The sequence below is a fragment of the Antedon bifida genome, chromosome 9 (genome assembly GCF_963402885.1).
Source record: "Antedon bifida chromosome 9, ecAntBifi1.1, whole genome shotgun sequence".
Classification (NCBI taxonomy): Eukaryota; Metazoa; Echinodermata; class Crinoidea; order Comatulida; family Antedonidae; genus Antedon; species Antedon bifida.
The window spans coordinates 5,615,587-5,635,572 of NC_136234.1; the positions used below are offsets into that span (position 1 = coordinate 5,615,587).

At 35.1% G+C, this 19,986-nt stretch overlaps 3 protein-coding genes across 5 annotated transcripts; 1 reads left to right on the forward strand and 2 right to left on the reverse strand.

Annotated features, from left to right (window-relative positions):
• Positions 1-24: 24 nt before the first annotated feature.
• On the forward strand, positions 25-12,315 carry LOC144851968 (acid phosphatase type 7-like). 3 transcript variants are annotated; one of them, XM_078709644.1, is made up of 13 exons: positions 25-153; positions 824-1,018; positions 1,106-1,285; positions 1,544-1,667; positions 1,774-1,842; positions 2,048-2,162; positions 2,439-2,543; positions 2,734-2,770; positions 2,921-2,988; positions 3,643-3,714; positions 3,812-3,949; positions 11,729-11,830; positions 11,932-12,315. In XM_078709644.1, exons 1-13 carry the CDS (start codon positions 57-59, stop codon positions 12,097-12,099), a joined length of 1,470 nt encoding a protein of 489 aa, XP_078565770.1. In that variant the 5' UTR covers positions 25-56; the 3' UTR covers positions 12,100-12,315. The 3 variants fall into 3 exon arrangements, with proteins under 3 accessions (XP_078565770.1, XP_078565772.1, XP_078565771.1); XM_078709646.1 differs by lacking the exons at positions 11,729-11,830; positions 11,932-12,315 and adding an exon at positions 7,944-8,034; XM_078709645.1 differs by lacking the exons at positions 11,729-11,830; positions 11,932-12,315 and adding an exon at positions 4,105-4,862.
• LOC144851969 (acid phosphatase type 7-like) lies at positions 4,803-9,290 on the reverse strand. The gene is made up of 11 exons (XM_078709647.1): positions 9,144-9,290; positions 8,401-8,598; positions 7,895-8,077; positions 7,641-7,764; positions 7,073-7,141; positions 6,737-6,959; positions 6,411-6,447; positions 6,199-6,266; positions 5,971-6,042; positions 5,729-5,866; positions 4,803-5,586 (listed from the first exon to the last, which is right to left on the reverse strand). Exons 1-11 carry the CDS (start codon positions 9,256-9,258, stop codon positions 5,521-5,523), a joined length of 1,293 nt encoding a protein of 430 aa, XP_078565773.1. The 5' UTR covers positions 9,259-9,290; the 3' UTR covers positions 4,803-5,520.
• Positions 12,311-19,900, reverse strand: LOC144852363 (N-acetylated-alpha-linked acidic dipeptidase 2-like). The gene is made up of 17 exons (XM_078710149.1): positions 19,551-19,900; positions 19,135-19,291; positions 18,155-18,283; positions 17,889-18,017; positions 17,480-17,669; positions 17,302-17,392; positions 16,978-17,067; positions 16,284-16,369; positions 16,068-16,190; positions 15,611-15,693; positions 15,357-15,488; positions 14,971-15,056; positions 14,785-14,875; positions 14,192-14,444; positions 13,716-13,794; positions 13,437-13,529; positions 12,311-12,857 (listed from the first exon to the last, which is right to left on the reverse strand). The coding sequence occupies exons 1-17, from the start codon at positions 19,805-19,807 to the stop codon at positions 12,671-12,673; spliced, it is 2,256 nt and encodes a 751-aa protein (XP_078566275.1). The 5' UTR covers positions 19,808-19,900; the 3' UTR covers positions 12,311-12,670.
• Between the last annotated feature and the right edge of the window lie 86 nt (positions 19,901-19,986).

The following is a 19,986-nucleotide window of genomic DNA, read 5'->3' on the forward strand; positions in this document are numbered from 1 at the left end:
ACAAGTAGTGTACAATACTTTTGAGCCTCTACATTTTGTTTGTAGTAAAAAGTAACATGTTAATAATACTGCTTGTTTTTGTAAATTCTTTTATTTTATCTGATTGCAAAGCAGATGATGTTTATCCTGAACAAATTCACCTGTCATTTACCAGTAAGTAATTTTCCACGGGAGGAAAGGCAAGGCATAATTATTATAGGCATCGTTATGTGTGATGAGCCTAGGCCTAGGTTATTTGTGACTCATTCACCCATTCCGCCTCCTATAAAATCGACCGGATGGATCAGAACAGTTTAAGGCTGCATGGATTTGTGAAGAGTACAGTAAAAAACAAGGCACTGCAATTTTCGTGTCATGTTAATTCTTTAAATGGATCAGTCTTTATCAATTTTGATTTAATAGGGGACTAATTAAAATAAATAATATAATAAATTAATTTTTTTTTTTAAATGAATGAATGAATTAATTTTTTTAGTTTTTTAAACAAGAGAGCCTCAGATAACTCTTTCAGTGGTTGTTGTAGAGGTTGTGGAGCAGTAGTGGACCCATCTAAGTTTCTCAGTACAATGTGACATTAATCACATATTTTGGGAGATCTGCTACTACACTAGTGATTAGTCAAATTATTTGCGTTCATTACTATTTTAGTAAAACCAAGACACAACCTTGTGCTGATTACTAGCTGCATTATTATAGGAGTATGTTTCCATACGTGTTTGATCCAAAAAATGACCAGGGTAATGTGCAGCGCATTGAGAACTTGCTGATATGCGCTATATAAGAATGAACTATTATTATTATTAATGAAAACCTTATTTTATAGATGAAGTTAACGAGATGATGGTGACATGGAGTAGCATGATAGATACGATAGCAGTAGTCGAGTACGGCCAAGATTTAAAGCTAAACAAAAACGCAACCGGAACGACAACAAAGTTTGTAGATGGAGGAATAATGAAAAGAGTGCAATATATACATCGGGTCAAATTGAATGCGCTTGAACCAGATAAAGCATACTGTATGTGTCAATTGTTTTCTATTTTGAAATATCTAACATAATTTCTGATTTTTGCTATACACTACAAACAAATTTATTTATTTTTAGTTTACCATTGTAGAGGACCATCAGGATGGAGTCAAATATTTTGGTTTCACAGCCAACCTAGCAAAAGTTGGAGTCCGAAATTTGCAGTTTATGGTGATTTAGGAAACGCTAATGCCCGTTCAATGATGAGGCTGCAACGTGAGACACAGAGTGGACTCTATGATGCTGTACTCCATGTCGGTAGGTAAATAATGATGTTGAAAATGATAACTATTACTCTTAAGCTCTGTCTACACAATCAAACTAGTTTGACAAAAAAAGTACAAAATATGATAGTGATATATGACATCATTTCCATATATGGGCACATCACATTTTTTTGTCAAACTAGTTTGATAGTTAGTAGACAGAGCTTTAGATTAATTTGTATATTTTAAGTTGAATATATTCTTGAAATTCAATGTGATTTTTTGTATGTATTTCTTTTCCTTAATTTAGGTGATATTGCATATGACTTAGATTCCCAGAATGGGAAGGTAGGAAATGATTTTATGCGTCAGATACAACCTATTGCCGCTTATGTACCGTACATGACATGTGTTGGAAACCATGAACAAAAGTAGTAAGTTGTCCACCTATGACATATGAATGACATATGAACTAACACCTGTATAATGAATGCTCAACCCACTTTATATATTCATTTGTATATTTTGATCTATTTGCAGTAATTTTTCTAACTACAAGAATCGTTTTACTATGCCAATGTACGAAAAAACTGAGAATTTGTGGTTTAGGTAAGTTACATCTTCAATTCAGTTTTAGAACAATTATTCCATACATTGGTTTAAATCTTGGAAAATACAATGCAAAAGAAAATAAATTTAAGTTCAGTGCTTTGTTTTACAATTGTTAGGCCTGCCAGCCCCCCACATCCCTATTTCAAAATCGTGTTGTGTTGTTGAAACATGTGGTTAATGTGCTATCAATGATTTGTTGTAGTTGGAACATAGGTCCTGCTCATATCATATCGTTCTCCACTGAGGTAATCTTCTACCAAGAATATGGCGAATTTCTCATTGATGAACAGTTTCAATGGCTTGAACAAGACCTCAAGGTGATTAGTTTATGCTCAAGAATAATGATAAATAACAGAAAATAATAAATATATACAGAAACAAAACTAAAGTTGTGTCATGAAAACAATTAAATCAGTGATTAAAAAGTACAGGATACTTAAACAATGCATAAAAAAAAAGAAAACAAAACTGAAAATTATGTACAGTATATGATAATATAGTTATTTTCAAAAAGAAAAGTAAGACCCTAGTATTTGGTAATACTATATTTATTTTTAGCTTTTCAATAGATTGTTTTTTATTCCCCCAAACAGGAAGCTAATAAGAATCGCAAGAACCAGCCATGGATCATCACAATAGGTCATAGGCCAATGTATTGTTCAGGTTATGGTCTAGATTGTCACAAAAGAGAAACCTTGGTACTCATATTTTATTATGTTTAGTATATATTTTTTTAGTATATTTGGTTATGTTTTAGGGTCAGGGTTAGGAACATTTTTTAAATGGATTATTCTCACTTCTCACCCCCTCCCCCATTTATAAAAGTAAAGTTTTATGTGAATTTCCTTCGTGCTCTGTTTCTAAAAATCTGGATTTTTTAATTTTTAGATAAGAGGAGCATTTGAAGATCTGTTTTACAAGTATGGTAAATAGACAATTTAATTTCTTAATTTAATTTTTCTAAGAAAAATATTAATTAATATTACGTTTATTGTAAGTAAAGATATGATGTAATGTTTTTACATAATGAGACACAATAATGATGCAGTTTTCAAACATTTTTTTCTTATTCTAGGAGTTGATTTTGAGATATATGGCCATGAACATGCATATGAACGAATGTATCCAGTGTACAACAATACAGTGAGTAGTGTTTTAAAGCTCTGTTAGTCTTTTCTCACCAGTCACTTTGCTACGGTATTGCTACTTTCTCAGTGATAGTAGCTAGCTTTAGACATGGAATATTCTCTTTATCTCCCATTGCCATAACTAACTTTGTTTTAAATTAAATGTCATATTAGTTTTTTCCCATTTTTGTATTTGTATAGGTGTAAAGTGGGATTATAGTGTCTTATAACAAGTTTTGCTAGTCTTCTCTTACCAGTCACTTTGCTCCGGTAGTAGCTAAGACTTGGAATATTCTCCTTCATCTCCCATGGCCATAACTAAAAGTTCTTTATTTTAAATTACATGTCATATTAATTAGTTTCCATCTTTTTATAGGTGTAAAATGGTAGTATAGTGTCTTAACAAGTTTTGCTAGTCTTCTTTTACCTGTCACTTTGCTCCGGTAGTAGCTTAAGACATGGAATATTCTTCTTCATCTTGCATGACCACACTAACTTTGTTTTAAACTACAGTCATATTAATTATTTGTTTCCATTTTTGTATTTGTATAGGTGTATAATTATGGTGTTTTAACAAGATTTGCTAGTCTTCTCTTACTAGTCACTTTGCTCCGGTAGTAGCTAAAGACATCAGACATGTTAATTTGTTTGCAACTTTCTATTTGTTTAGGTGTACAATGGAAGCTATGAAAATCCATATACTAACCCTGGCGCACCTGTTCATATAATAACCGGTTCACCTGTAAGTATCATTTTACAAAGTAAAGGAATTGTTTTGCATATTTATATTCACAATTAGCATAAGAGGTGTAACCTTTTGTGTTTTTATCATTTTGTAGGGAAACAGGGAACTAAGAACACCGCTTAAAATACGCAAGATGGACTGGGATGCCTTCCGATCAAGGGACTATGGTTACAGCAGAATGCATGTCATCAACGAAACACACCTTTACTTCGAGCAAGTATCGGATAATCAGGTAAATAAAGCAGTGGGGTGGGTGTTGAGAAAAATTGGGGAGGGGAGGGGGAAGATCGTAGTAGTACTTAGAAATAATGAGGTACTAAAAACTAGTTATAAAATGACAAATATATAAGTTAATGAATATGTTTTTCATTTTTTGTTGTATTTTAGGATGGAAAAGTTATAGATAACATGATGATTGTCAAAGACAGACATGGATTATATGAATAGTAAGGTCAAATCAGGTCATTATCAGGCTGCCAGGGTCAAATCAGGTCATTTTCTGTCTTTCAGTTCTGCAGATAAGTGGGAGTATTATTGTAGTACTTTAGTCTTCCATATTTTTGTCTTCTCTTTTCAAAACAAGCCAATGTGATTGGTCAGTCATACATATTATAAAGGAATCCACAGGCAGCTTTTTGAGGTTAGGTACTTCTACTACTAGTATTATATTTATAGGTATTTTATATGTATACATTTTAATAGGAAATGTATATAATATATATATTTTTATATACACAGAAAATATTTTAACCTTACTATATTTCAGGGAATTTAACGACTGAAATTGTCTATTTTAAGCAAGATACAATGCAATACTATTTGTTTGTTAGTTTTTATATCCTTGTTAGTTTTATATCCTGTCACCTTACTTTTTATTATAAAAGGCACTAATTGAAATAGGCCTCTTCTAATAGCAGCTGCCATGGCAATATGAAAAATAGTGCCCACTGAGCCACAGTACTTCCAAAATTTGTATAAATTGCTTTATATTAAAGTTAATTTTTTAATTTTTTGACTTTGCAATACAGTTATTGGTGTGGGCGAGTATAACTGGACAATTCTTTTTCTGAGTCAGTTCTTCTGAGTGAGTTTTCTGAAATATGAAGTGAGAACATCTGAAAGGTGTTGTCATTTATTTTAAATGTTTAGTACCAAGAAGTATTGAAATCTCTTATTATCTTGTGTAACAACACATATATATTTTTGCTGCATTAGTTAGTGTATTTACTATATAAAATAATATGTAGAAAGACAATTGTTCTCTATAATTTATTTGGCATTTATTAGTATCAGTATTGCTTTCATTTACAATATTTAATAATTTAATAACTAGTAAAACTTACAAATGATATATATATACTGTATTTCCTGCATATTATAACATTGCATTAAAAAACTTACAGTTAATTGGCAATTATTTATACATAAATCGAATCTGAATCTGAATCATATTTGATTACACTATTTACATTAAAATGTACATACAGTACTACTTACATTAATTTCCTTTATACAATGTATCATTGACATAAACCGGTAACATTGCAATTTTAAAAAGTATTTCAGTTGATTTAGATTCTTAATATTTTAAAAACATGGTTTTTTTTTTCACCCAATTCTACTATCGCTATTTCAGTATTAGTAATTATAAAACATTTATTTCATTATTTGATAAAATCGTTAATAAAATTATTAATTTTATCCACCCTTCTACTCCTCAGCTGCTGCATTAAAAAAAACAATTCTAAAAATACAATTATCAATTTTGATAATTTATTGTATAAAATTGTCATTAAAACATAATTAATCTGAGCCGTAAGGTCCATGTTTGTTCTTTATTACCCAGAAGTCATCAATCACCTTCCCGCCCTGTAATTAGCAAACAACATTCAAAGGTATAAATAATAATGCAATGCCATATATTAACATAACACCACCACCATTTTTTTTTCTAGACAAAAAAAACATTTTTTAGGTCAAAATTTTATAAATAAGTTTTATGAATTCATACCTGATCATCTGATATTTGCTGGAAGTGAGCATGTGTCTTGTTCGTCAAGGTCAATGTCAAATAGCCATAGTCTCGGGAACGAAACCCATCCCATGGAGCGGGTACTGGAGTGAATTTATCGGGCAATTCTCTACAACCCTGAAAAAATCAAATTATTTCTATTAAATAGGGCAGGGGTCAACATTTCTAAATAAATTTCTAGAGATTGTATTGTAACTTGTAAATGGAAACAATATACTTACAGCAGAACCAGCTACTACGTGCACAGGTGCGTTGGGGTTTGTATAGGGGGCGCTAGCACTACCGTTGAACACCTGTAAATATAAATATGAACTTTGTATTAGAATGTAATCTGACTTTCTCTGTTTACATGCAACAGTTGACATACAGAACAAAACAAACATACTTTACCAAAACATGAATTGTATTCGTAAGCCTAACAATATTAAGTGGGGATTCTATCGTCATACCTTTCCTTTGTATACAGGTAAAAGCCTCTCATAGGTGTGTTCATGTGCCCAGAACTCAATATCTACGCCTGAAGTAATCAAAATATAAAACTTGCAATCAATAATAATAGTAATATCATGTGAGGGGGACAGCTTTGGTGTTCAATACAGAAAGGGATCTTCACAATCTTTTATGTTTACGAGTTTAAGTTGTATAATATTGACATACATACCACTGTCATAAAACAGTTCCTCAAGCTGATCCCTTATCTGTAAAAACAATTAATATTTAAATAAATTAGCTATACTTACTTATTTCAATGCAAATTTTATGATGTTCCCATATATGGACATGATGATGTCATACCACTACCATATTTAAGCATATCACTACCATATTTAGGTACATAGACATAGCTTTTGATTTGGTTACATCATTTGGAGGCGTTTTTGTGGATAGACCAAATATTTCATGATGTCATAATAGCACCATATCGGAAAAAGAATATTTGACTTATATGCATTGCTGATTAAAGAAAATAAAGGAAACTGTACTAACGATGTTGTAACGTTTCGAACAATCATCTCCATCAGTATCGGTACAATACATCGGTCGATGAGCCATCGTGATGACCCAGGGTCGTTCAACTCGATTCTTATTGGCTGCTTCAAGGTCTTGTTTGAGCCAGTTCAATTGATGTGTGATTAAAAACAGTCCATATTGAAAGTAGTAGTAAACCTCAGTTGAGAAAACAATGATATGTGCTGGACCAATATCCCAACTAATTATAATATAAAACGCAAAGAAAAATTATTGATTGGATGAATGAAGGGAATGATTGAGAGACAATCGGATATATGGAAGTAGATAAAACAATAACTGAGCTTACAGTACCTGTACCATAGATTAGCTGTTTCTGCAAAATTTGGCATTGTGAATCGATTTTTGTAATGTGAAAAATTGCTGAAAAGAAGAAAACATTTTGTTAAAATTATATATGTGATATAATACTGTATGTACCAACTAAAATAACTAACCCATTCACAATGCAAAAAAAGCTCACATTATATCCTCCCACTTCAGGTTTAATCCCACCCCCTACTTTAAGGCATATCCCCGGGTATAGTATCAGTATTTACTTTTGGTCTGGATGTAGGCCTCTCTCTCTTTATCCTGTTCAGATGAGTTTTTACAAGAAATGCTTACCAATCATTTTTTCCCAGGGTATAGTTCCATTCCCAAAGTTGGCATAATTTTGTGTTCTAGTAGGGGTGGGATTATACCAGAGGATATATATGGTATTTCATTATTTTTAGTCGCGTGGACGCGACTCTATAGTTCACTATGTTGGTCGGTCTGTCTGTCTGTCGGTCCGGTATCACTATGCATTGTAGCACGCGACTTAATGGCTGTTTGCCTTGTTTTTTGTAATTTGGATTTCAAACTGCAAAGGGAGACTCACTAAGATGCTTCATGATTGCCTACCGCCGTCATGTACGGTACATACGCTGCTACTGATTCTATTTGACGCATAAACATGTCTCCCACTCTCCCATTATCCTCCTCCAATTCATATGCAAAGTCACCTATTCAAAAGTCATAAATAAAATCAATTTATAAACATTCCAAGCAATTACTGAACCATTCAGTTTATTATGCTTTGTTTGTTTTGTTGCTATTTTGTCATTCTTTTTTTCCATCTTTTTTATTACTTACCAATATGGAATACAGTGTCGTACATTCCTTTCTGTACTTCCTCTTGTAGTCGACTCAGTGACTGTGCGTTCTCGTTTCCCAAGTCCCCATACATAGCGAATCGAGGACTCCAGTCTGTGGTATTTGGAAAAGCTTTAAAAAAGAATAGCGGACTCCATCCTTCTTCACTTCCGCAATGATAATCTGAAATTTGTACATTTGTTTAATAATTTTTAATAATAATAATTAATATTATTTCTTGTAGGTACTGTACTATAAAATTGAAATTATAAAAACACTAATATCTATTTTTAAAATATTTTTTTATCACTAAAATCTATTATTGAAACCTTAAGCATTTGTGAGTTATTATAGAAAGTGAAAATTACATATTTATTTATGCATAATTATGTATTCATTCAATTTTATATCATGAATAATGTATTTTAAAAAAATACTGTATAAATGATTTGAATTTAATGAATGTGTGATGTTATTGTGTGTAAAAATAAAACTAAAATACTTACAATAAATTTGTGCAGGGCTCAGTCCAGTCAGCTTGACCCTGTGGATGAACTGTGACCTTTTCTCAGGTCCACCGTCGACGAATATACTACTAGTTCCCTTGGCAACTAAATTAAGTGTGATATTTTTGCCGAACCTTACCAGTGATGCCTTTGTATCGTTTACTGTGCTCCACGTAACCATCATCTCATCCGCATTTCCTGGTAACAATTTTTAAAAATTAATCAAATTAACCTTTCTGATACTGATAAACCACATTTTTCTGCAAATTCTTTTTATAGTTATTCATATTTATAGTGATAGCTATCTGGCTAGTGTTTAAATTAATTCCATATTTCAATTTGTAATTCAAAATTATTAATCTATAAATTGCACTTTGGTACATGATTAAGAGAGCTCACGCAATATTTAATTAATCTACAATAGACATAATTTATGATATATTTTTTTTTAAATAAATGTAAATCTTGAAACAATAGAGGAATTACATAACAATTGATTTGTCTTTAAAACTGTCACTAGGGTAGAAATTCCTGATTATATTTATTTATTTTTATTTTAAAATAAATTTTAAAAACAAGTAGTGTATAGATAAATAAATGAAGCTCTTGTCTACACTATCAAACTTGTGTGTGACAACAAAATGTGATGTGCCCATATATGGACATGATATTTGGACATATTCACTACAATATTTGGGAACATCACACTTTTTTTGATAGTGTAGAAAGAGCTTAAAACACACCTGTAGCAGATAAGTGTATTTGTTCAGGTTGCAACTGAATGTGACGAACATCATTACTATAACAGACGGTACAACTAAGAAGGATGGGGATAAGCAAACCGTTTAATACGTCCATTATTTTAGATCTGCAGACTGCAGCACACTAATCTAAATTATTATAAAACATGTAAATAAAATGTCATACATAACAGTATTCTAAAATATTTTTTTAAATATTTTAATTATTATTTAGTCCAGCCCGCCCAGGTTTTCACAAAAGACATTCAAAACAATTTGAATGAATGTATTGTAAGTGAACCCACTACTATAACCATGGAGTAAACCTTTACTCCATGGCTATAACAAGCCTACAGGCTACGTGTAGCTTACTGAAACTGCATGTTGACTTCCTTGTGAGTGCAGAGAAGCCCAGCCAGGCAGTAGGTAGGTCCTAGGCTAGTAGTAGGCCTAGTAGGTAGGCCTTGCTTGGCTAATAATAAGCCGATTCTTTCTATTCTAGTAGTGTAGGCCTGGGCCCTGGTCCTCCTACGTCCTAGTTAATGCATAGGCCTAACGTAACAAAGACCTTACCTATAGTATATGCCTAACTAAGTTATAGTAATAACAAAGATTTCGACCATTCAGTGAGTGGCCGTTTTTGGAAGTCCGATCGATCGCGCAAAAAAAACAACAGTGAATCTGTTTTGATCACCTGATACGTGTAGGCACGTGACTAAATAAGGGACATTCCCAAGTTGGAGGTATATGTGGATAGCCGTTTTGGAACTTTGGAAATATTCTCTTTTTATTTTTCTATGAGGCGCAGAGAACGTCTTAGGCATCAGACATTAAAACTCGTCATATTATTTTGACATTAGTAATTTCTTAGTAGATTATTATAACTAACACCTACTGAAGAAAAATGTATACAATTATCATATTTCTAATATTATATGTACACTCTTACTTGTTTACTTGCTTGTTTACTTGTTTCCCGTACACTTTCGTCTACGGGATCGAGGCGAAGCACTCAGTGCTTAAAAGCCCCTCTTAGCAATAAAATCATATTCAATATAGGGTGAAAACTTCAGCGGGTGGTTAGACCATGCGACGTTAAGTTTTGCTTTGAACGAGTTCACCGTAGCACATGAAACTACATCCGTAGGCAGAGCATTCCATAAGAGAATAACTCTCCTGGAGAAGGTGTCCCTCCTAATATTAAGACGAGAGCTTTTAAACTTGAGTTTATATGTGTGTCCACGGGTCCGAGATTCTAGATCAAATTCAAAAAATGTGTTGATCGAGATACGATCGAAACCCTTAACAATCCTAAAAACTTGGATAATATCCGCTCTCTGCCTTCGATATCTCATAGTAGGAAGACCAAGAATTCTCAAACGTTGTTCATAAGGGATATTTCGGTACCTAGGAATCAATCTTGTTGCTCTTTGCTGGACCTTCTCTATTTCATCCTGATCTCGTTTTCTAATAGGATTATAAACAGTGTTACAATATTCAAGCGTTGGCCTGACAATAGACTTATACAGCTTCAAAAATCCATCTTTATTCAAGAATTTAAAAGATCTATAAATCATTCCTAGTTTCTTATTAGCCCTTTTACAGATATCCGCTACATGCAAATTGTTTTGGGAATTTTTTTGTTTAAATACAGTATTATACAAAATTGCGAGACGTTTTCCGCGCTCCATACTTTTAGAAAAAAAAAAGAACATTGTGAAGTTCCAAAATGGCTATTCCAACACAACTTTACCGATCTACTGACAACAATCGCGTTCACGTACGTCTTACGTAACATTGATTTTAGCAGCGGCAAAAGTAAATATTTTAAGAGCATCAATATGAATTCTTCTGCTGTAAGTTAAATTGTTTTATTTTGTTTTGTAGAAAACGTTTTACAGGCCAGTTTAGCCGTCCCACGATAGGGTAGATTAGAAGAATAAGATAATAGGCCTAGCTTAGGGTAAGTATAGTGTGTGCTGTGTGGGTGTGGGGCATGCTCCCGATATATAATTAGACAGATAGATTGACACCTGGTGGTATGACTGATCGATAATGTGTGTTTGCAAGAGTTGAGTTCGTGGTGGAGTTCTAATAATATTAATATCGTTCATCTTATTCATAAGCTGTCGTGCTATGCCTTGAGACTGGTACCAGGCGAGGACCTCATAAAACGGCTCAAGTTGTTCGTAACTGAAAATGATCTGAAGGCAGCCATTATAGTTTCTTGTGTAGGAAGTACCAAATTCATAAAGCTACGCACTGCTAATTCTACAACTGTGAGTATGAAAGGGCAGTATTAATTATAAAGCTCTGTCCACACTATCAAACTTTGTGTGCCCATGGATGGACATGATGATGTCATATCACTACCACATTTTGTTTTCAAACTAGTTTGATAGTGTAGACAGAGCTTTAGACTAGCTGTTATTAGACCAATAAAAAAGTTTCATATCCTCATCCAAACAAAATAAAACACACACACATAATAATTGATTGATAATTGATTGATTGATAATTAATATCTTTTATATTAATACGTTTAATATGGTACCATGTGATTTGTTTTTTGTTGATTTTTTTTTCAGGTGAAGACCTTTACCAAACCTCATGAAATAGTGTCATTGTCAGGAACTCTTTCACAAGATGCATTCCATCTTCATGCTTCTATATCAGATGAGAATTCTATGGTATGCCTAGACTCTATTCAAATAAAACTTTCCTTGTAGTTCTAGTTGAATATTAATTGAATAAACAGGGGATCATCAACTTTTTGTTTAATTGATGATAGGTCTTTGGAGGTCACGTGATGGAGGTAATGGAGACGTATACAACTATAGAGCTCGTGGTTGGTGAACTCAAAAGCCTGAAATTTACAAGAGAATTTGACTCGAGTTCTGGATACAAGGAGCTTGTCATACGAAACAGAGAACAATCATCTACTACAACAGATACATAATGATATTGTCTGTGAGTTAACAACACTAATAATTGGTATTATAAAGCATATCTTGTATAGACACTACAGTGCGTAACAAGATATGGTATGCCCAAAGAGGTTATATAATAAATAGCGACCATTTTGTGGAGACTTCGCTCTCGTCTAGTTACCCCTGTAGTTAATTATATAACCTCTTTGTGGTATTATATGCTGTACAAACAAGACAATATACTGTACAACAAAAATCTAATTTTATTAAATTTCTACTTTCTAAATAGTATAATTGTAGAAGTGTTTAACTAACACCCGGGTTTTATTTTGAAACGACGCCTCTTCAGTTTTTGAGCAATGTCAAACATTTTCTGTGATGTCTGAGGTAGAGAAAAGGGGTAATATTGGGTAATATTTTATCTCTTAAAATAGGCCTAAACATGCACAGAGCTAGGCTCTTTCTACACTATCAAACAAAATGTGACAAAAAATGTGATGATGATGATGTCATATCACTACCACATTTAGGCATATCACCACCGTATTTGGGCACATCACACTTTATTTTGATAGTGCGACAGAGCTTTAAACGAATTTTTTAAAATTCTGTGACATCCTTGAGTGTGCTTGCTGCAGATTGGATCATGAATGCCACAGTGGCCATGTGCTCTTTGACGCCTTCCCATCTCTGTTCCTGGTTGGGGTCAAACTCAATGCGGTACATGCTGTCACGAATCCCCGGGAAAGGCGACCCACCGTGTAACGCAGGCGAGAACACGACATGTCTATAAAATAAAAAGAACAATATTATAGAAAAATAAATAGATGTAGATTTATTTAACATACGATGCTAAAAAATGACGGATATCCCACCCTGAAAAAGGTAAAATTTAGGTGGGCGTGGTCATCATGATTTGTTAAAACTTCGGCCCTCTCCAATCCTACATTAACCCTCCTGTTACTAGCAAATTTCTTTTTGTTGTTGGTTGGGTTTCGAAATAAAATAAATAAAATAAATTATGTGTTTCTGGATTTCCCACTGCCTTAGCAATTTTTCACCAAAAATGACAGTTTGTTCTGTAGCACTGTAATTACAAATATCAAACCAAAATAGTACATTAGTTTAATATATAAAAAAAATGATGTATGATTCCACCAAACTTTCCAGTTAAAATCACGATTGTGAGAATAGTTTCTCGAAACATGTTAAGACATTTTAAGGTAGTTTGCCTATTTATCATAAATATATATATTTTGACGTGGCGTAATATGATAATAATATGTATTAGTCCGTCATAAAATATGTTTCAAAGAAAAAATTCATTTTCCAAATGGCGTACACGGTCATACAATAATATTTTTACCTCATAAATTTGCGTCCGGGTAAGCCAAGTGGGTCGATAAACGACCTCTCAAACAACATAATTTGGTCATTGACTTTACGGACATCAAGTAAACTGAAAAGCATAAATATGAACATATATTAATTATTTAAAATAAACTCCGTGAATCGGTGTCATAAAACTGCCTTGACATTTACATACTTGTGAAAAATGTTTATAGGATTATGAAGCAGATTGAAGATGTATTGTTTTGTTTGTTATAAAAGAAATCTTGCGTTTTTTATATTGATACAGGAAAACTCACTCCGATGTGTCCATATTTTTTCTTCAAAAGTTTCTGCGATAACCGTCAAATTGTTTATGGCCGACATAATAGCGTCTACAACGAAAAATTAACATAATTTAAAAAAACATAATTGTATTGATTGATTTTTAGTTCATATTGTGAAATGTGCGTATGTCATATCAGGAGCTTTCGATTTACGACAGCCGTCGACCTCTATCGACCATCGACCGACAGCCGTCGACCGACCGACAGCCGTCGACCGACAGCCGTCAACCGTCGACCTACAACTGTCGACTGAGAATCGTCGACTGACCTACAGTAGAAACAAAGTTAAATTCTGTGTCAATTGACGTGTCGTCTGTCGACCGACAACCGTCGACCGACAACCGTCGACTGGCAACCGTCGGCCGACCTACAGTAGGAACAAAGTTAAATTCTAGTAGTAGTAGGTGGACGATAATCGAGAGTTCCATATACAATAGTAATTTACCGAAGGTAATTCCATTCTTGTTCATCTCAGTTTGGTAGAGCTCCTTTACTGTCTCCATGCCCCTCACTATTTTGTCTGCGTAATACACACCGTCGAATGGCACTATTGCTGAGTCTGCGAACTCCCGTCCAAGCTCCGTCCATACACGCGCCACGGCTTGATGACGCTTAAAGTCCCAGTCGAGAAACGTTTTAACGTAATAAAACGTAGAGTAGGCGGAATGATATACGGGATGTGAAGAAAGACCAAGATCCTAAAGAGAATACCGTATAGAGTAAGTAATCTTGACAAAAATAAGTTCGGCTATTCAACGGTTTCTTTTCTATTTGGCCATCAAGTTATGTGACACAAGCCAAGGAGTGGCCACTTCGAATGGGACGTTAAACAATAAGGAAATCGCTGCTACGGGACGTGTGCTAGCCACAAAAATATGAAGTTTCCAATCGCCAATCGCACATCTGGGTAGCACCAAAGATTTCAAAGCACTACCAGTACTAACGTTTGCGCGCATGTGGTAGTGATAGTCTGCTTCAAAGGTGCAAGAGGTAGCCTATAACATTAGTGCGAACTTAGGTGCGAATATGGTTACTCACAGTAGGATATCGCCAACGGACGTCTGCCGCAGGTATTCCTAAACGATATGTATACGGTTTATAATCGCTGCCAGAACCAAGGTTTCGTACACTAAGACAAACGTAAGAAAACAAACATTAAACAACCAAATCAAACGATATTGACACAAAAGCTAATGACAAAACCATAATTGGAATATTGCTTACTATGGTTCGTTGTCGTATGTGGAGCTTGCATCTTTTGCAAGCCAGTGGTCGTACGTTGTATCGTATTCTGGATCAGGAGATGGAACCTTTTTAAGAGAAATAATATCACACGAGTAAACAAGGATTATTACGGTCGTGTACTGGAGAAATGTTATTTACTCTCGTTGCCTCGTCCTTAAATGGGACGTTAAACCGTATAAATTCGTGAAAAAACTCTACTATTCGACAGAATAGGAGACCCTCGATCTGTTGCGAATGTGGTGCACGTGATTAGGATGAGCGCAACTCTACACTACAACACCGCTATCTACTTGTTGAAGGATAGGCCTACTCGTACTACCTACAATGACTATTTTAAAAAATCAATAGATTAAATGTAGGCCTACCTTCTTAGTGGCAGCAATTATTGCTTTCTTTAAAGATGGAGTTGTTTTTCCTTGAAACGTGTAGTTTCCCGTTACAGCAGAATCGACATTAAAGTACACCACCGTCCTGTCGGCTAAGATTTTCTGGAAATCCTGTAAAACAAACATATAAATATGTATGACTTTCGGTTGCTGTGTCGTGCATTGGTTCTGCAAGCGATGATCGTCCAGTCAAATGTGGCCTGGCTTTAGAAGAATAAGAGTCCAAAACTGACCTCTAGAAACTCGGTGGAACCAAGCAGACCAGGTTCTTCTGCTGCCCAACTGCAAAAGATGATTGTTCTTCGTGGTATCCAACCTGAAAAAAACAAAGTAACAGCAAATCTACATTTGTGTTGTTGAATTGCTTCTCTGTCTCGAGAATGTTGTTGTAAAAGTCCGTCAGCCTATTTTATTTCTAAAATACTGTTGTGTCTGTCGTGTCAGCGTGAGGTTGTTTAGTACATTTAGATCTCTTCACTTTACCTTATCTGCTAAAACCACCATATGTCTGTAACTAGTTAAAGCGTGGTTCCCACTAGAACGCAACGCAAAGTGGGAACCGACGACGCAATAGTGCTGCAAACATCACAGGTTTGACTTCACGCAGGCGGGGGCAAACACAATTATTAGAAGGATATATGCTTCCGTTGCGTAGATTGCGTTACGTTGCGTCGCTAGTGGGTACCTTACCATGTTTCTTATGCAAGTTTCCAAAAGATCTTGTCATTTCTAACAAAGCAGACGTTCCACTGGATGGATCAATGGCGCCAAACACCCAGGCATCACGATGGTTTCCCATAAGCACATACCTGTCTAATTAGCAAATATTAACATTAATTGTATGCATTGTCATGTGTCATGTTAGTTGCTTATTTTAATTATCATGAGTTCACAAGTAATACTCACCTGGTTCGACATTTCCTTTGATCATGCCGATGACATTGTACACGGGTCGATTCTCTTTAATTGCAATAACCTCTAATTTAATTTTCCTGCAGAGAAGATTAAACTTAATCGTATAAACTAGAACTAATTAGGAACAACATTGTTAAAACTAAAGCGTAGGCCTACATTTTATAGTAGCCTAAATACAATAGAGACCATTCTTCTCTAGGGACACCCTAAAGCTTGGTTCTCACTAGCGACGCAACGTAACGCAACCTACGCAACGTAAGCAAATGCCCTTCCAATTATTGTGTTTTCCCCCGCCTTCGTGAAATCAAACCTGCGATTTTGCAGCATTGTTGCGTCGTCGGTTCCCACTTGTGATTACTCAATACATCACTTTACCTCAATACGTCGCTGCGTTTCGTTCTAGTGGGAACCACGCTTTAGGGACATTTTTCTGTGAGACAACGCTACAACGGCATGCACATTTTCAGTGGACACCCCTATTAAGGGGGATATCCCTACCAAGGGACACTTACCTGTGAGACGAACACCAACCCCTATTCAGAGATGACAATTTTGGGTTCCAAATGTACCCCATTATATTATGTACTATTTTCCTTCTAAAGCTTTCGCTGTTGCTGACGTCACTATTTTGCAAGTCGGTAAAAAAATTAGTCATTCTTGGAACATACATTATTTCAAATCTTACCTATTTGGTTTTTTAAGAGTTGGACCAAATCGGTACGTAACGTTTAGTGCTCCCTGCCAACTGTCAGGAACTTCGTCTCCGTCCATTTCTCTATTACGACATTTTGTAACCGTCAATGTCATTTTAAATAAATAAATAAATTACATGCATGGATGTATTCAAATTTAATTTACATATGTAAATTTAACTTGGCAACTTGAAAACGGATCATCATCATACTTGTGTCTTTATAAGTTTATTTTACGCCAAACTACTTCAACAATTACAGAATTTATTATAGGCCTAACATGTTATATTTTGTTTTTAATATGTTTATGTAATTACCTCAATAACATTTCTGCGTCGTCTGCGCATATCGGATGGACGGGGATTGTGGGTAATTCTGCGTGTTCTTCCGTTTGTCGATAAGCATAATCTATTTGTAATATAACATTATGATATGGATGTTTGGAAAAACATAATAGTTTAGGCCTACAATTTATATAGTTGTACATTAGCTTACCGTTGGCGGGAAAACCAGGTGTCAATGGATCGCCCTTTGCATCGCTAACCCAAACGTTGCCTCGTTGAGCACCCGTCCGAGGTAACCACCATGAATTAGGGTAACCCCCTAATGTGTCCCCTGGTGAATAGTTGTCGGGGTCAGAAAAAAGAATGACCCCAATCGCACCGGCCTTTTCGGCATTTTTCACCTGTTATTAAGAAGAAACATTAGTAAATTTCCGAATAATGTGTACTTATAGAAATAAAAGTACAATTTGACGATTCGCCTTCAGCGCTTCCACTCCATAAAGCCGGTTTTCCACTAGGCGAATTTGTTCGCGCGAATCGAAAGCGTCAGCTTATACGCATGCGTATTCATGTTTCCATCTTCCAAATCCCTCTCTACGCAGCCGATGTGTGTACTTTACCTTTGTTCCTCGAAAACCTTTTGCGAATTTAGCGATGACGATTTTTCCTGTGATATTGATTTCTGGCTTATTATCCGCCAGATAAATGAAGTCCTCCTCACGACCAAAATTCACGTACACTAATTCTCCCTGTTAATTTAACAAGAAAACAATGTCTTGAATAATCATAATCAATAAATTGTGTTCTTTTAGTGATATTCGGAAAGAATTCTTTAATTTGAGCGAGATATATTGTCTTATTTCTCGTCAGTGACGTCATACTTTACCTCAACGGTTCCACTTGCACAATACGCATTGAAGGGTGGAAGTGCTTGAGGGTTTTCATCTTCTGGCCTTAAAACATCTTCATGGTCTCGTGTACTGAAGATCACTGTATTGTCTTCTAAGATGTGTACCTTCAAAAGAACACATTCTTATTTCAAAATTACTACAATATTGAGACACAACATGCCATTTCTGTGGTAATGATTAATGTCATCGTTAGCTAAACGCCTATGTGTCATGTGGTGTATAGAAAAAGCCACGTTGGCACGCACGCATTCATCATAAATCCGCATGCGTTCCAGGTAAACGTAGTGTCATAAAATGTCAAAAAACGCACGCATCGCAACCCCGTTTGCTCACCGATACAGTCCGCACTCGAGCAACTAAAGCTTGGCGCGATCACGCAGACGCAACGTAAGCGAGTTGACCAATGACAAGCGACGAATAATCCATTGCTTTTTATTGGTAAAATCACTTGCGTTAGGCTTACGTCCTATAGTGGAACTAAACTTTACACCCGTTTTCGTGTGTTGAGGAAATAGTGTTATGCCTACCTCTGTGTTCTTTTACGCTCGGGGACCTATTTAAATTTTGCTGATGAAATTTTACAATATAGCTAATGGTTGACATTCTGTGTATTTATACAACCATCGATAACATAAAGAGTAAATACCGTACGTATTGTATAGTTACCTACATAATCTAAAACAGAGTTCATAGGTAGCCTAATTATACTTAGCCTACAAGCCCATATAGATGAAATCAGAAATGTAAATTTACTAAAAGTTCAAAAGAGATAGTCCCATTATTACTTTCTAAATTATAGATTCTTTCTTGACCAACTTCAAGATTCTGGAAACGCTTCCAGTGCTACTGTACTTCTAGATGGATCATACGTTTTGTATTTCGTATTTTCCACGACCATTTAGTATGTTTGTCATTTATGCTGTTTGTATAAGAGATTAAATAATTGGTTGATTACCTTGTTGGGGTTACTGATATCAGGATAGGCTAGATACGGGGTGTATGAATGTATTTGAACATCGTCTAGGCCTTGCTCCAGCCATACACTCTTGATGTATTCGGCGTTTTCTTTTTCAGCCAATGTGCCACCAACATGTGGACGTTTTGAAAAATATCTAAAAACAAATTTAGCTTCTTGAGGTTGCAAAATACAATAGAACCTTCAACATTAGGAGGAGCAATATGAACAATAGAACCTCTATTAGGAGGAGCAATAGAACAAGAACCCTTTTGGGAGGACCCAAAACAATGTACCCTTAATAATGATACTATGGGTGACTATCAAGTAATAACCTTAATTACCCCTGAATGGAAGGGTTTCACTCTAATGATAGGCCTACAATCCTCAAATACAAGCTTAAATTTAGAACCTACTTCAGATTTTCTTCGATTTTGGCAGCGTCAATATTATCCATCAACGTTTTTGATACCCACTCATGATCTTTCTGGTCACCTATGTGAGGGTCTGATGTACTTCGTAGTGTTTTAGGAAACGTAAGGTACCCGATAAGAAGCCCGATACCTACACAAACCACTCCCAGGCAGACGGTAAAAAGAATGAAATGCCGCGTAATAAAGTTGTTCTTTTTGTTGCCATCAACAATGGCAACGCCGTCAAAGTCGTCTTTCATGGCGAAACTTGGTTTACGCGTAGGCCTACCTATTTCGTGTGTTAAATCAGATTATCTAATCGACAGTATTTGACCCTGTGTAGACCCAGGTCATACTCTGCCACTCTGCTATACCAATAAACAAAGAGTGCTACCCCGTCGATTAGGCGCGAAAAGATCATTACGGTTATTCTACTATC